Consider the following 14,895-nt stretch of genomic DNA (forward strand, 5'->3'; position numbering starts at 1 on the left):
TGTTTAACTTTTTGTTTTTCAGTCATCAACACATTTGCTCATTAATCAACTTAGAGAAATCAGTTTCTTTTGCCTTGAAATTGAGTAATACAATTTGAAATAGGAGGTTATAATTTTATGTACAATTATTCTCAAGTGGATCTGTGTGAACAGTTTATAGTCCTTATCTATTACCTAAATCAGACCACAGTGTACAATAAACAAGAACAGCATATTAAGCAGAAACTCAGTTAAACAATTCACATTTTTATCTCAATCAGCACAGTCTGTAACCTGCAGTAGAGGCAGCCCTCCATTGTGACACAGGCCATTCGGCCCAACGGGTCTATCCCGGTGTTTATGCTCCACACGAGCCTCCTCCCACCCCTCTTCATCTCACCCTATCAACACGTCCTTCTATTCCTTTCTCCCTCACGTGTTTATCTAGCTTCCCCTTAAATGCATCTATGCTATTCGCCTCAACTACTCCATGTGGGAGCGAGTTCCACATTCTCACCACTCTCTGGGTAAAGAAATTTCTCCTGAATTCCTTATCGGATTTATTAGTGACTATCTTATATTTATGGCCCCTAGTTTTGGACTCCCCCCACAAGTAGAAACATCTTCTCTATGTCTACCAGATCAAACCCTTGCATAATTTTAAAGACCTCATTTATGTGGTAGCAGCAAATTCAATTCAAATTGTGTTTATTTGACTTTTTCAATTGGGTTAACTGCCTCAAAGTAGGCACCTGTTTACACTACCAGAAAGGGATTACAAGATTTGGTCATCTCAGATCTTTAAGATATGGCAGTGTAAATTTTACTTTGCACACACAAGGGGTGGGGAGGGATGGTTATTTACAACTACGGTGTTCTGTTGCAACATTCATTCTCGGGATGTGTTCGTCGTTGGCAAGGCCGGCATTTATCGCCCATCCCTAATTGCCCTTGAGAAGGTGGTGGTGAGCCGCCTTCTTGAACCGCTGCAGTCCGTGTGGTGAAGGTTCTCCCACAGTGCTGTTCGGGATGGAGTGCCAGCTTTTTAACCCAGCGACGATGATTGCAGCACCTAAGTATTTTCACTAGGTCCACATTGCCTTCAGTTTTACTGGGTCTCCTTGGTGCCACACTCGGTTGAATGCTGCCTTGATGTCAAGGGCAGTCATTCTTACCTCACCTCTGGAATTCAGCTCTCATGTCCATGTTTGGACCATGGCTTTAATGAGGTCTGGAGCTGAGTGGTCCTGGTGGAACCCAAACTGAGCATCGGTGAGCAGGTTATTGGTGAGCGCCGCTTGATAGCACTGTCGATGGTTCCTTCCATCACTTTGCTGATGATTGGGAGCAGGCTGATGGGGCGGTAATTGGCCGGGTTGGATTTGTCCTGCTTTTTGTGCACAGGAAATACCTGGGCAATTTTCCACATTGTCGGGTAGACGTCACGTGGTTTCAATGCCGAAGAACATTTTGAATGGCTGGAGGTCAGAATCTCAAGAAGACAGAGAATTGGAGCTTTTGCTTCCCATCACCCGCAGTTACAGCAAATGTAGCGGATCGAATATCCAAGAGTGTGATTACTTCAGCTAGAAAAAAAATGTTAATCACTGTTCTGTTTTTTAAAAAAAATGATTTCTTTTAAGTATAGAACGTTCGAAACAATTGCAGACTTGGGTTATGGCGGTCCAGATATTTGTGGTCTGCGGAGTGTGACTGTAACTGAGGGTGATCAAGTAATGACTTCTTCAGTATAATTTATCGTGCATGTGGTTGAATACTGGAAAATTCTTGACCCAGATCACAAAACCTACAACCCTCCGAGATCTCCGCCCTCCCTTCAATTCTGGCCTCTTGCGCATTCTTGATTTACTTCGCTCCACCATTGGCGGCCGTGGCCTTCAGCTGCCTAGGTCCTAAGCTCTGGAATTCCCTCCCTAAACCTCTCCGTCTCTCTCTCTCCTCCCTTTAAGGCGCTCCTTAAAACCTACCTCTTTGACCAAGCTTTTTGGTCACCTGTCCTAATATCTCCTCATGTGGCTCAGAGTCAAGTTTTATTTGATAATCGCTCCTGTGAAGCGCCTTGGGACGTTTTACTGCCTTAAAGGCGCTATATAAATGCGAGTTGTTGTTGTAGTGTAGACAGTCAAGGCAGAATGAAAACGTGACGATTTGATGAAACTGACAGGGCCATTTTATCCCGACCCATCCGGTGGAAACCGGGCAGGTGGGGCAGTTAAAATCGCCCACGTTACACTCACTCGTCCTGGAGCTGCTGATTGCCGATTTTAACCTGCTCTACTGAGCAAGGGACCGGGACAGCTGCCCAAAGCCGGTCGAGTCCTTTTTTTCCCCCCCTCTAAACATATGCACATCGGGCCTGATGACATCTTCAGGACCTGACTGCAATTTTAACTCGAAGCCCTCAGCAGAATACTGCAGTTCCTTTCCCACCAAGTGAACACGGTGGGGTGGGGGGGGGAAAGAGATCTGGGCCCAGAAGAGGCTCAAACGGAAGTTTTTTTTAAACCTTTCCTTTTGGGGACAGAAGGATCAGGAGCAGAAGGAAAGCTTCAGCCTCCCCGCTGCATACTCCCCCCCCTCCTCCTCCTCCTCCTCCTCCTCCCCCTCCCCTGATCACGAGGCTCCGATAGTCGATCTCACTACAGGTGTTGAAATACAGCAGGCCTCATTTCTGGAGAAGCAGGTTAAGTTTCTAACTCACTCAAAACTGGCTCGGCGTTAAAATTGGGCCGTTGTTTTTTTTTTTAAAAACACTGACAAGTGGGTTTGGTTGTCCCTTTGCAGACCCAATGAACAGCACTGACATGAACTTCGCTGATCAGAATTACTAGCCTTGAAAGTTTCCATCTCATACAGATTTTTCCTACATTACAACAGTGATGACACTTTGAAAATACTTCACTGGCTGGAAAGCACTTTTGGATATCCTGAGGTCATGCAATTCTTTCTTTTATTTGAGTATAAATCACCTTTAAATTACAAATGGTGAACCCATTCGCTATAACACCATGATCCATTCTTTTCTGATGTTCAAATAACGTGATTACACAGCTGTCTTCATCTAATCTCATTATTTGTTATTTTGATCTATCTCTCTTCCTGATTTTTTGTTTTCCTTACAATACACACATTGTGTGCAGGAGGTAAATCACCGCCATAATGACAGGAAACAGCAATGACACATCGAAGTCACAGAGTACCAGGAAATAAGAGGCTGCTAATCTTTCAGGTCATGAAAACATCTCGAATAATTCTGTACACGCATTAAATGAAGAATATATTAATGATTAGATCCATGTCTGTGATTTTATATTATGTTTGTTGTTTATTGTTACAATCTTTTTAGCTTGTACTTTCTGTCTTAACATTTATTTCAATGCAAGAAGTCTGATGGGCAAGGCAGATGAACTCAGGGCATGGATGGGTACATGGGACTGGGATGTTATAGCTATTACTGAAACATGGCTAAGGGAGGGGCAGGACTGGCAGCTCAATGTTCCAGGGTACAGATGCTATAGGAAAGATAGAGCAGGAGGTAAGAGAGGAGGGGGAGTTGCGTTCTTGATTAGGGAGAACATCACGGCAGTAGTGAGAGGGGATATATCCGAGGGTTCGCCCACTGAGTCCATATGGGTAGAACTGAAAAATAAGAAGGGAGAGATCACTTTGATAGGATTGTACTACAGACCCCCAAATAGTCAACGGGAAATTGAGGAGCAAATATGTAAGGAGATTACAGACAGCTGCAAGAAAAATAGGGTGGTAATAGTAGGGGACTTTAACTTTCCCAACATTGACTGGGACAGCCATAGCATTAGGGGCTTGGATGGAGAGAAATTTGTTGAGTGTATTCAGGAGGAATTTCTCATTCAGTATGTGGATGGCCCGACTAGAGAGGGGGCAAAACTTGACCTCCTCTTGGGAAATAAGGAAGGGCAGGTGACAGAAGTGTTAGTGAGGGATCACTTTGGGACCAGTGATCATAATTCCATTAGTTTTAAGATAGCTATGGAGAAGGATAGGTCTGGCCCAAAAGTTAAAATTCTAAATTGGGGAAAGGCCAATTTTGATGGTATTAGACAGGAACTTTCAGAAGTTGATTGGGAGAGTCTGTTGGCAGGCAAAGGGATGTCTGGTAAGTGGGAGGCTTTCAAAAGTGTGTTAACCAGGGTTCAGGGTAAGCACATTCCTTATAAAGTGAAGGGCAAGGCTGGTAGAAGTAGGGAACCTTGGATGACTCGGGAGATTGAGGCACTCGTCAAAAAGAAGAAGGAGGCATATGACATGCATAGGCAGCTGGGATCAAGTGGATCCCTTGAAGAGTATAGAGATTGCCGGAGTAGAGTTAAGAGAGAAATCAGGAGGGCAAAAAGGGGATATGAGATTGCTTTGGCAGATCAGGCAAAGGTGAATCCAAAGAGCTTCTACAAATACATAAAGGGCAAAAGGGTAACTAGGGAGAGAGTAGGGCCTCTTAAGGATCAACAAGGTCATCTATGTGCGGAACCACAAGATATGGGTGAGATCCTGAATGAATATTTCACATCGGTATTTACGGTTGAGAAAGGCATGGATGTTAGGGAACTTGGGGAAATAAATAGTGATGTCTTGAGGAGTGTACATATTACAGAGAGGGAGGTGCTGGAAGTCTTAACGCGCATCAAGGTAGATAAATCTCCGGGACCTGATGAAATGTATCCCAGGACGTTAAGGGAGGTTAGGGAGGAAATTGCGGGTGCCCTAGCAGAGATATTTGAATCATCCACCGCTACAGGTGAGGTGCCTGAAGATTGGAGGGTAGCAAATGTTGTGCCTTTGTTTAAGAAGGGCGGCAGGGAAAAGCCTGGGAACTACAGACCAGTGAGCCTGACATCTGTAGTGGGTAAGTTGTTAGAGGGTATTCTGAGGGACAGGATCTACAGGCATTTGGAGAGGCAGGGACTAATTAGGAACAGTCAGCATGGTTTTGTGAGAGGAAAATCATGTCTCACGAATTTGATTGAGTTTTTTGAAGGGGTAACCAAGAAGATAGATGAGGGCTGTGCAGTAGACGTGGTCTACATGGACTTCAGCAAAGCATTTGACAAGGTACCGCATGGTAGGTTGTTACATAAGGTTAAATCTCATGGGATCCAAGGTGAGGTAGCCAATTGGATACAAAATTGGCTTGACGACAGAAGACAGAGGGTGGTTGTCGAGGGTTGTTTTTCAAACTGGATGCCTGTGTCCAGCGGTGTGCCTCAGGGATCGGTGCTGGGTCTGCTGTTATTTGTTATTTATATTAATGATTTGGATGAGAATTTAGGAGGCATGGTTAGTAAGTTTGCAGATGACACCAAGATTGGTGGCATTGTGGAAAGTGAAGAAGGTTATCTAGGATTGCAACGGGATCTTGATAAATTGGGCCAGTGGGCCGATGAATGGCAGATGGAGTTTAATTTAGATAAATGTGAGGTGATGCATTTTGGTAGATCGAATCGGGCCAGGACCTACTCCGTTAATGGTAGGGCGTTGGGGAGAGTTATAGAACAAAGAGATCTAGGAGTACAGATTCATAGCTCCTTGAAAGTGGAGTCACAGGTGGATAGGGTGGTGAAGAAGGCATTCAGCATGCTTGGTTTCATTGGTCAGAACATTGAATGCAGGAGTTGGGATGTCTTGTTGAAGTTGTACAGGGCATTGGTGAGGCCACACTTGGAGTACTGTGTACAGTTCTGGTCACCCTATTATAGAAAGGATATTATTAAACTAGAAAGAGTGCAGAAAAGATTTACTAGGATGCTACCGGGACTTGATGGTTTGACTTACAGGGAGAGGTTAGACAGACTGGGACTTTTTTCCCTGGAGAGTAGGAGGTTAAGGGGTGATCTTATAGAAGTCTATAAAATAATGAGGGGCATAGATAAGGTCGATAGTCAAAATCTTTTCCCAAAGGTAGGGGAGTCTATAACGAGGGGGCACAGATTTAAGGTGAGAGGGGAGAGATACAAAAGGATCCAGAGGGGCAATTTTTTCACTCAAAGGGTGGTGAGTGTCTGGAACGAGCTGCCAGAGGCAGTAGTCGAGGCGGGTACAATTTTGTCTTTTAAAAAGCATTTGGACAGTTACATGGGGAAGATGGGTATCGAGGGATATGGGCCAAGTGCAGGCAATTGGGACTAGCTTAGTGGTATAAACTGGGCGACATGGACATGTTGGGCCGAAGGGCCTGTTTCCATGTTGTAACTTCTATGATTCTATGATTCTATAATGCCATCATTAACTCAAGTCAGCATGAATTTACAAAACACCAAATATTTGCATAGAATTTACAGCACAGAAACAGGCCATTCGGCCCAACAGGTCCATGCCGGTGTTTATGCTCCACATGAGCCTCCTCCCACCTTATCAGCGTATCCTTCTATTCCTTTCTCCCTCATGTGTTTATCTAGCTTCCCCTTAAATGCATCTATGCTATTCGCCTCAACCACTCCTTGTGGTAGCGAGTTCTACATTCTCACCACTCTCTGGGTAAAGAAGTTTCTCCTGATTTCCTTATTGGATTTATTAGTGACTATCTTATATTTATGGCCCCTAGTTTTGGACTCCCCCACAAGTGGAAACATCATCTCTACGTCTACCCTATCAAACCCCTTCATAATTTTAAAGACCTCTATCAGGTCACCCCTCAGCCTTCTCTTTTCTAGAGATAAGAGCCCCAGCCTGTTCAGTCTTTCTCGATAGTTATAACCTCTCTGTTCTGGTATTATCCTTGTAAATCTTTTTTTGCATTGTCTCCAGTGCTTCTATATCCTTTTTGTAATACGGAGACCAGAACTATGCATTGTACTTAACAGGGATTGGAAAAAAAAGGTTGTATAAGTGGTGTCTAAACACACCAAACCATTATCAGTCACAAGGCTGGTGTTAAAAGTAATACTTAGACAAAAAAAAATTCTTCAGACATGGAGCTCATATAGAGAGAGATAAAAAAAATCTGTATTATGAAAAACTTTGTATCTGTGTAATTGAAAAAAACACAAGGCAACCAGTTAAAAAAAATTGTTACTCTGCACATCATAGAATGATACAGCACAGAAGGAGGCCATTTGGCCCATCGTGCCTGTGCCAGCTCTTTGAAAGAGCTATCCAATTAGTCCCATTCTGCAAAGCCCTGCAAATTTTTCCCCATAGTATTTATTCAATGTCCCCTTTCTTTTTTTAACCCTGCTTCCCTTTTTAAAATTTATTTCACTTACTTTTAGCTTTTTTTTTTAAAAAAGTTGTTTGTAGCATTTTTAACTTATTGTTATTTTTTCTCTTCTCCAAGTGTGGATGAATCCCAACCTGCTCAGCTTGACCCAAATCTAGGAACAGCAGCAGGCCATTCAGCCCTTCGAGCCTGCTCTACCGTTCAATTAGATCATGGCTGATCTGCACCTCCCCTCCCGATGACCCACTTTGCATAGTCTCTATGCTCGACCCAACATCAACTGGGGCGTTATAACTCTAAATGGTGTCCACTCTCGCACCCAGCCTCTTCATCATTCACTGGCTGTACAATGAAGCATCACTTCCTCACTATTGAATTCCAAACCCCTTGAGATAAAGGCCAACATTCCATCAGCCTTTTTTTTTGGATGGCATTTTGTACATGTGCACTAGCTCTTAGTAATTTGTGTACCTGGACATCCAAATCCCTTTGCTCCTCCACAATTCCTAATCGCTCGCCATTGAGAAAAAGATTCTGCACCTAACTATTGCTCGATCCATACTTGATGCAGTCCATGCGAGCAAGAATTCCCCCTTTCCAGCATTAACCTCACCATGAGCAGTCCAGAATTCTTCCAAAAACATTTCAAATGTTAAGTAAACAATTAGGGAACGCGTAAATACCCAAACTATGAACACTGAAGTTAGAAAAGTTTGCAATCTACTTTTATTGGACAGGCCTGAGGTCACACATATACAAAATGAAACTGCAGGAAAACGAATGAGCTGAACGTATTATTAGTTATAGAACAGAATGAATTTAAATTTACAGACAGCAGGATCATGGTTCCAGTTTAAATAAAATTAAAAATCTTGACTTTCCCCAAATATAAAATTTCATTCCTGTTTTCAAAACAAATCCAAACGGAAAATGATTTAAGTTAAAGCCAATAAAATAAAAACACAGTATAGATGATTACTGATAATATCCCGTCACTTTGGCAAAAAAAGGACATTTTGCTATGTAATATTTTATAAATCAAAATGTAACAAAGACTGTATACATCTGGGCTAATGCTCTATGATGAATATTGCACTCGATTATGTACAAGAGTATAAACAAAGCACATTTGTAAAATATACTGTATGCGTTCCAGGAGTAGGCAAACTTGCTCTTCCAGCTTTCCCTCGCTGACACTTTTTCTTTTGAAGGCAAGACTATGAATCTGGTCTCTGATGAAATTTCTAAAGTTATTCCAACATTACACATCATGAAAATACTGTACTACAAACGCAAATGTGTACAGAAAGCTACACGATACTTGGTGACCACACGGTCCCAGCAAAGATAATTACTGTACACATGAATAATTACAAATGCATTTTACATTCAGGCTGACTAGTGCACAGTGACAGAATACCACTGTCATTACCAGGACTATATCCAGCAAGGGGGAATGACCAAGCTACATGCAGAAGTGTTTTCACATGAACAGCAAGAAAACTCCATTTGAATTTCATCCCAAGGAAATGCAGCACAATTCTGCCCTCCTTTATATAAACTGGTACCCTTGTACCCAGTACAGAATCCTTTATGCTGAACCCTTTTCTCAAAAAAAAAATGGAAACTATAATTTCAAACATTGCTGCCCTGTTATACTTCACCATATGTCGTATCTGAAATATACCTTCCTTATGCCACCTCATTTTGTCATCTTTAATAATTATGTATTTAATACTAAATGAAACTGCAGGGAAACAAATGAGCTGAACGTATTATTAGTTATAGAACAGAATGAATTTAAATTTACAGACAGCAGGATCATGGTTCCAGTTTAAATAAAATTAAAAATCTTGACTTGCCCCAAATATAAAATGTCATTCCTGTTTTCAAAACAAATCCAAACGGAAAATTATTTAAGTTAAAGCCAATAAAATAAAAACACAGTATAGATGATTACTGATAATATCCTGTCACTTTGGCAAAAAAAGGACATTTGCTATGTAATATTTTATAAATCAAAATGTAACAAAGACTGTATACATCTGGGCTAATTACGCTGAATCCTTTCTTTAAAAAAAAATGAAAACTATAATTTCAAACATTGCTGCCCTGTTATACTTCACCATATGTCATATCTGAAATATACCTTCCTTATGCCACCTCATTTTGTCATCTTTAATAATTATGTACAGGTATATAGATTTATGTAAACAGACAGCAAAAATATTGAAGCTAACATTATTTCCCTGTTTTTCCAATATATTAAACATACAAAGTCTATACTTTAAGATAGGTTTATAGCAAATCAGTGGCCCCATTTCCATCACTGAATTCTAAAATCTGTACGATAAAATGTAGACTGGCAAGCCTCTCAGAGAACCTTTAAAATTCAAATCCCTTCCCTGCAGCAGAGCTCAAATGTGCAAACATTATTCCTTTGGCTCCATGGCCTAGCTCGCATCGCGTCTCGAGTGTCACGACTTAGTCTGAACTCTTCCAGGGTCCCATTTAAGAGTCTTGAAAGTGTCCTGAGTGAATACATGCGAGAATAACTTGGTATGCCGATGATAACCTTCGACTGGTGAATGTCTAAACCACCGAGGAGGAGTTGGAGATGCCGTGCACAGCTGTCCCAGTCGGAGTGCCACTGATTGCATTGAAGATGTGATATGAGTTGGGCAGGAGATTGATCTTCATTCCGTCGTCCTCTGGTGAAATCTGAACAAGAAAACACACCATTTAAAAAAAAGACACACCGCCTGGGAGGTATTTTAACAAATGCTTTAGTAAAACCACAGGCAATTTGTTTTGTTTGCACAACTTTTTCTTAAAAGCACAAGTCAAATGATAGATTGCAGTTCAAGTTTACTCCCAGTATGCTTCTCACACACACAGATGGCATGCATTTCCAGATTTTACAACGGTTACATTACCATCCAATCTGCTCACAATACGTGAGGGAAGCATTCAGAGAGAAAAAAAATGAGAAAACACACTGGTTAGACTTCAATTACACATCAAACATCACACTGCAATTTCATATTCTTCGTTCTACAATTTGGGTTTCAAGCACAGTTAACGCCTAAATTCCCATATACCAAATCATTAAAATGTCCCACTAGGACGGTCATGATCATCTTACATTTGCTCATGTTCTGCTTTTTTACTTGGTAACGGTTGTATAAAAAACAGAGTGAAGATTCAGAACAACAAAGTCTGCTCCACAAGCTTTCGATGAAATTGGAAAGATTGGTTGCAGATATTTTATAATGCAGAATTCAGAATTAATCCATCTCATTGAGAGGAATCTGCTTTATACAAAGTACCTGCATGTTTTAGTCCAGTCTTAATTTGGCCTCTTTAAATTGCTGGATAGGTACACAGTGCACTACAATTGTTTCAAAATGGTACAATATAAAATGCTTGTCTCTTAATGCTCATTACAAGAGAAAATCATTAATAGGCTACTAAACATTTTTTTAAAAAGTTAATTCTTGTTCATATAGTGAACAATGTCAAAATTTTGTCTGTCAAAGATATTTAAGTACAAAACAAAGAATTTGGAAATACACACAAAAAAAATACAAGGGATTACTACACAGTGATGATACGATAATTAGTGATTCGTATCAATATGTAAAAAAAAATTCAAAGTTTTAAAAAATTTCTTTTGTGTCTATAGTATCTCCCTTTCTCCACTCTCTAGATAGTCCCATGCCAAATACAATCCCTAGCTAGGACGGACAATGTGGGCAAGCTATCGGCTTCCAGGCTTCGGTCATTACTAGTCACTAGAGAATGCAGGTGAATGGTCCCAGTGGATTTGCCCTCTCTGCCTGTGGGAAGGTGCCTGATCTGTGCCAGCAATTCCTGAACATGGCAATTTACTATACAAGGATGACACCAGAACTAAGAGGGTACAACTATCAGGGAAGACTGAACAGGCTGGGGCTTTTTTCTCTAAAGAAAAGACGGAGAGGTGACCTGATGGAGGTCTTTAAAAGTATGAAGGGTTTGATCGGGTCGACGTGGAGAAGATGTTTTCACTTGTGGGGGAGTCCAAAACTAGGAGCCATAAATATAAGATGCCTGAACTCCAAGGGTTAAGTTACGAGGCGAGATTACACAAACAAGGGTTGCATTTTCTGGAATTTAGAAGATTAAGGGGCGATTTGATCGAAGTTTTCAAGATATTATGGGGAACTGATAGGGTAGATAGAGAGAAACTATTTCCACTGGGTGGGGAGTCTAGGACTAGGGGACATAGTCTAAAAATTAGAGCCAGGACTTTCAGGAGTGAAGTTAGGAAACACTTCTACACGCAAAGGGTGGGAGAAGTTTGGAACTCTCTTCCGCAAACGACAGTTGATACTAGCTCAATTGTCAATTTTAAATGTGAGATTGATAGATTTTTGTTAACCAAAGGTATTATGGGATATGGGGCTAAGGCGAGTATATGGAGTTAGGTCACAGATCAGCCATGATCTCACTGAATGGCGGAACAGGCTCGAGGGGCTAAATGGCCCACTCCTGTTCCCAAGATGGTCACTAATAAATCCAATAAGTGAAGCTGCAGAAGTACATGAGGGAGAAAGGAATAGAAGGATAGGTTGAAGTAGGGAGGGAGGAGGCTCGTGTGGAGCATAAACCTATTGGGCTAAATGGCCTATTTCTATGCTGTAAAATTCCATGTAAATCTAACGAAGCCTCAAAAGGAGGTGATGGAGAAATACTTCAAAAATAAAGTGCTGTCTCCATTAATGATGTCGGGAAATTTGTTTAATACCCGCTAGCTGAGAGGAAAAATTCCATATCTTCAGAGCCACAAGACAGGCTGCTGGCAATGTGCAATACTGGGTTCTAGCCAGAGGTTCTTATTCTGTTGAGCAGGGAGTGACGTCCTCTCTAGTCTCGGCTGCCAAATCTTTATTCCAGCACAGTTAAAAATTCTGTACCACTCTGTACTCAAGACATAGTTGTTACTGGAGCTTGCAAAGGAGTGCTGAGGTCACCATTCAGGGCCAAAATTGATGTCTTTCCTTACACACCCTAAAGGGGTAGAGTTTCCACTTGCCACCAGGAGTAATACCAGGACTACAGATCGGCCGCCCATTATAGAAACTGCTCGGTTTTTATTCCTAATGATTCCAATAGAAATCGGGCGGATTCTATAACAACAACAACAACTTGCATTTATATAGTGCCTTTAACGTAGTAAAACTTCCCAAGGCGCTTCACAGGAGCGATTATCAAACAAAATTTGACACCGAGCCGCATTAGATGCTTTTAGGACAGGTGACCAAAAGCTTGGTTAACGAGGTAGATTTTAAGGAGTGTCTTAAAAGGAGGAGAGAGAGCTAGAGAGGTTTAGGGGGGGAATTCCAGAGCTTAGGGCCGAGGCAGCTGATGGTGGAACGCAAGAGGCCAGAATTGGAGGAGCGCAGAGATCTCGGGAGGGTTGTAGGGCTCGGGGAGGTTACAGAGATAGGGAGGGACGAGGCCACGGAGGGAATTTGAAACAAGGATGGGAATTTTAATATCGAGGCGTTGCCGGACCGGGAGCCAATGTAGGTCAGTGAGCACAGGGGGTGATGGGTGAACGGCCCTTGGTGCGAGTTAGGATACGGGCAGCAGAGTTTTGGATGAGCTCAAGTTTACGGAGGGTGGAAGATCGGAGGCCAACGATAGAGCTGTTCCGCAGTGCCAATTTTATGCTCAGATGGCAAGTTGAAAAATCTACCTCAATGAGAAGCTCATGGGTGGAGCTGCCACACACACACAAGAATGAAACAGTATTTTTTTCTGACTGGGAAGGTCAATATGGCTGGCGTCCAGCAGGCTGGTTTACCATTAAAAATGCAGAATTTGTCTTCATGGGTAACAGAAAGTACAATAATTTGAGAAAAACTATTTTGGCATTGGGTGGGAAAAAGAGAAGTTACATCCCTACCATTATTAGTCTTTGAAACTCTTTTGAATTCATGTGTTTTCTCTTTTCAGTGTCAGTTTTAAATGCACAATTTATCTCCCAAGACTTATAAATGATCAGTTAGCCAAATGGAACACAACAATCTTTGGCATAAAGGACTGACATTATTAAAAAAAAATTAATGTCACTGTAAAAAAAAAACTTCTGAAGGCAGCTCAGTGACCCAGGACATGTTGGTAGAGTTGATTTGGCTGGTTTCTTCGAAGATTACCCATGCTTGGAAAAGGGGCAGTATAGTCGTCACTTGTATGCACAAAGAAACAGTTTTCCCACAGCGGCCGCTCATGATTTTGGCCAGATCTCAAAGCAAGAGCGCAGAGTGTATTGGGACCAACTTTCTTCCTTCACTGAAACTAACAACTTGAGAGACAGGAATCTAGACACCTGGGACAGGTGTGGCACTCACACTGCGATCTGTTCCACCACGACTGCTCCCAAAAGAGGTTTGTCATTTAAACTTGACCGGCCTGTCAAGACCTTGTTCTCCACACGCCGGAGGCAAGCGGGTTACATTTCACCTGCCGTCAGACTAGGAACCCGACAGCTACCAGACCACTCCACACCTCGCTACCTTACCCCCCCGTCAAACGAATACAGTTCCAGGATGACATCTGTAGCAGACCAGTCGGTCAACTCCAGATGCAAGGAACATGGGGGTATGATTTTCACCAGTCACTACGTGTAGAGATGTCATGAAACAAATGTAGGACCGTTTTCTCTGGTTGGCATTCCCACCTAAAGTGTAAATGTTTTCAAAAAGAATGCATTTAGAATGTCGTTAGAAAAACTATCGAGAGGAAATCTTCCTGCATTTGTGCGTTGGTCTGGTCACCATTGACCAGAAACTTAACTGGACCAGCCACACAAATACTGTGGCTACAAGAGCAGGTCAGAGGCTGGGTATTCTGCGGCGAGTGACTCACCTCCTGACTCCCCAAAGCCTTTCCACCATCTACAAGGCTCAAGTCAGGAGTGTGATGGAATACTCTCCACTTGCCTGGATGAGTGCAGCTCCAACAACACTCAAGAAGCTCGACACCATCCAGGACAAAGCAGCCCGCTTGATTGGCGCCCCATCCACCACCCTAAACATTGACTCCCTTCACCATCGGCGCACCGTAACTGCAGTGTGTACCATCCACAGGATGCACTGCAGCAACTTGCCAAGGCTTCTTCGACAGCACTTCCAAAACCCGCGACCTCTACCACCTAGAAGGACAAGAGCAGCGGGTATATGGGAACAACACCAACTGTACGCTCCCCTCCAAGTCACACACCATCCCGACTTGAAAATATATCGCCGTTCCTGGGACAAAATCCTGGAACTCCCTTCCTAACAGCACTGTGGGAGAACCTTCACCACACGGACTGCAGCGGTTCAAGAAGGCGGCTCACCACCACCTTCTCAAGGGCAATTAGGGATGGGCAATAAATGCTGGCCTTGCCAGCGACGCCCACATCCCATGAACGAATAAAAAAATTCTCCTGCTGACTACCTTTTAAAGTGTTCAGTGTATTCCAAGGCTCTCCTGTCCAGTCTCCCACTTTCCACCCTCCGTAAGCATGAGCTCTCATCCAAAACTCTGCTGCCCTATCTTGACTTGCACCAAGTCCAGTTCACCCATCACCCTTGTGCTCGCTGACCTACATTGGCTCCTGGTCTAGCAATGCCTCGATTTTAAAATTCTCATCCTTGTTTTCAAATCCCTCC

The 14,895-nt window shown here is 42.5% G+C and overlaps 1 protein-coding gene across 4 annotated transcripts in view; it reads right to left on the bottom strand.

Moving 5' to 3' along the window:
* Positions 1–7,895: 7,895 nt before the first annotated feature.
* LOC137323127 (dedicator of cytokinesis protein 9-like) overlaps positions 7,896–14,895 on the bottom strand; it is a 260,881-nt gene continuing 253,881 nt past the window's right edge. For all 4 annotated transcript variants that reach the window (XM_067986588.1, XM_067986585.1, XM_067986586.1 and 1 more), the window contains exon 53: positions 7,896–9,913. In XM_067986588.1, coding sequence (XP_067842689.1) covers positions 9,785–9,913 — 129 coding nt within the window. In that variant the 3' untranslated portion in view covers positions 7,896–9,784. The remainder of the gene's footprint in view (positions 9,914–14,895) is intronic.

Source organism: Heptranchias perlo, chromosome 6 (assembly GCF_035084215.1).
Source record: "Heptranchias perlo isolate sHepPer1 chromosome 6, sHepPer1.hap1, whole genome shotgun sequence".
Lineage (NCBI taxonomy): Eukaryota > Metazoa > Chordata > Chondrichthyes > Hexanchiformes > Hexanchidae > Heptranchias > Heptranchias perlo.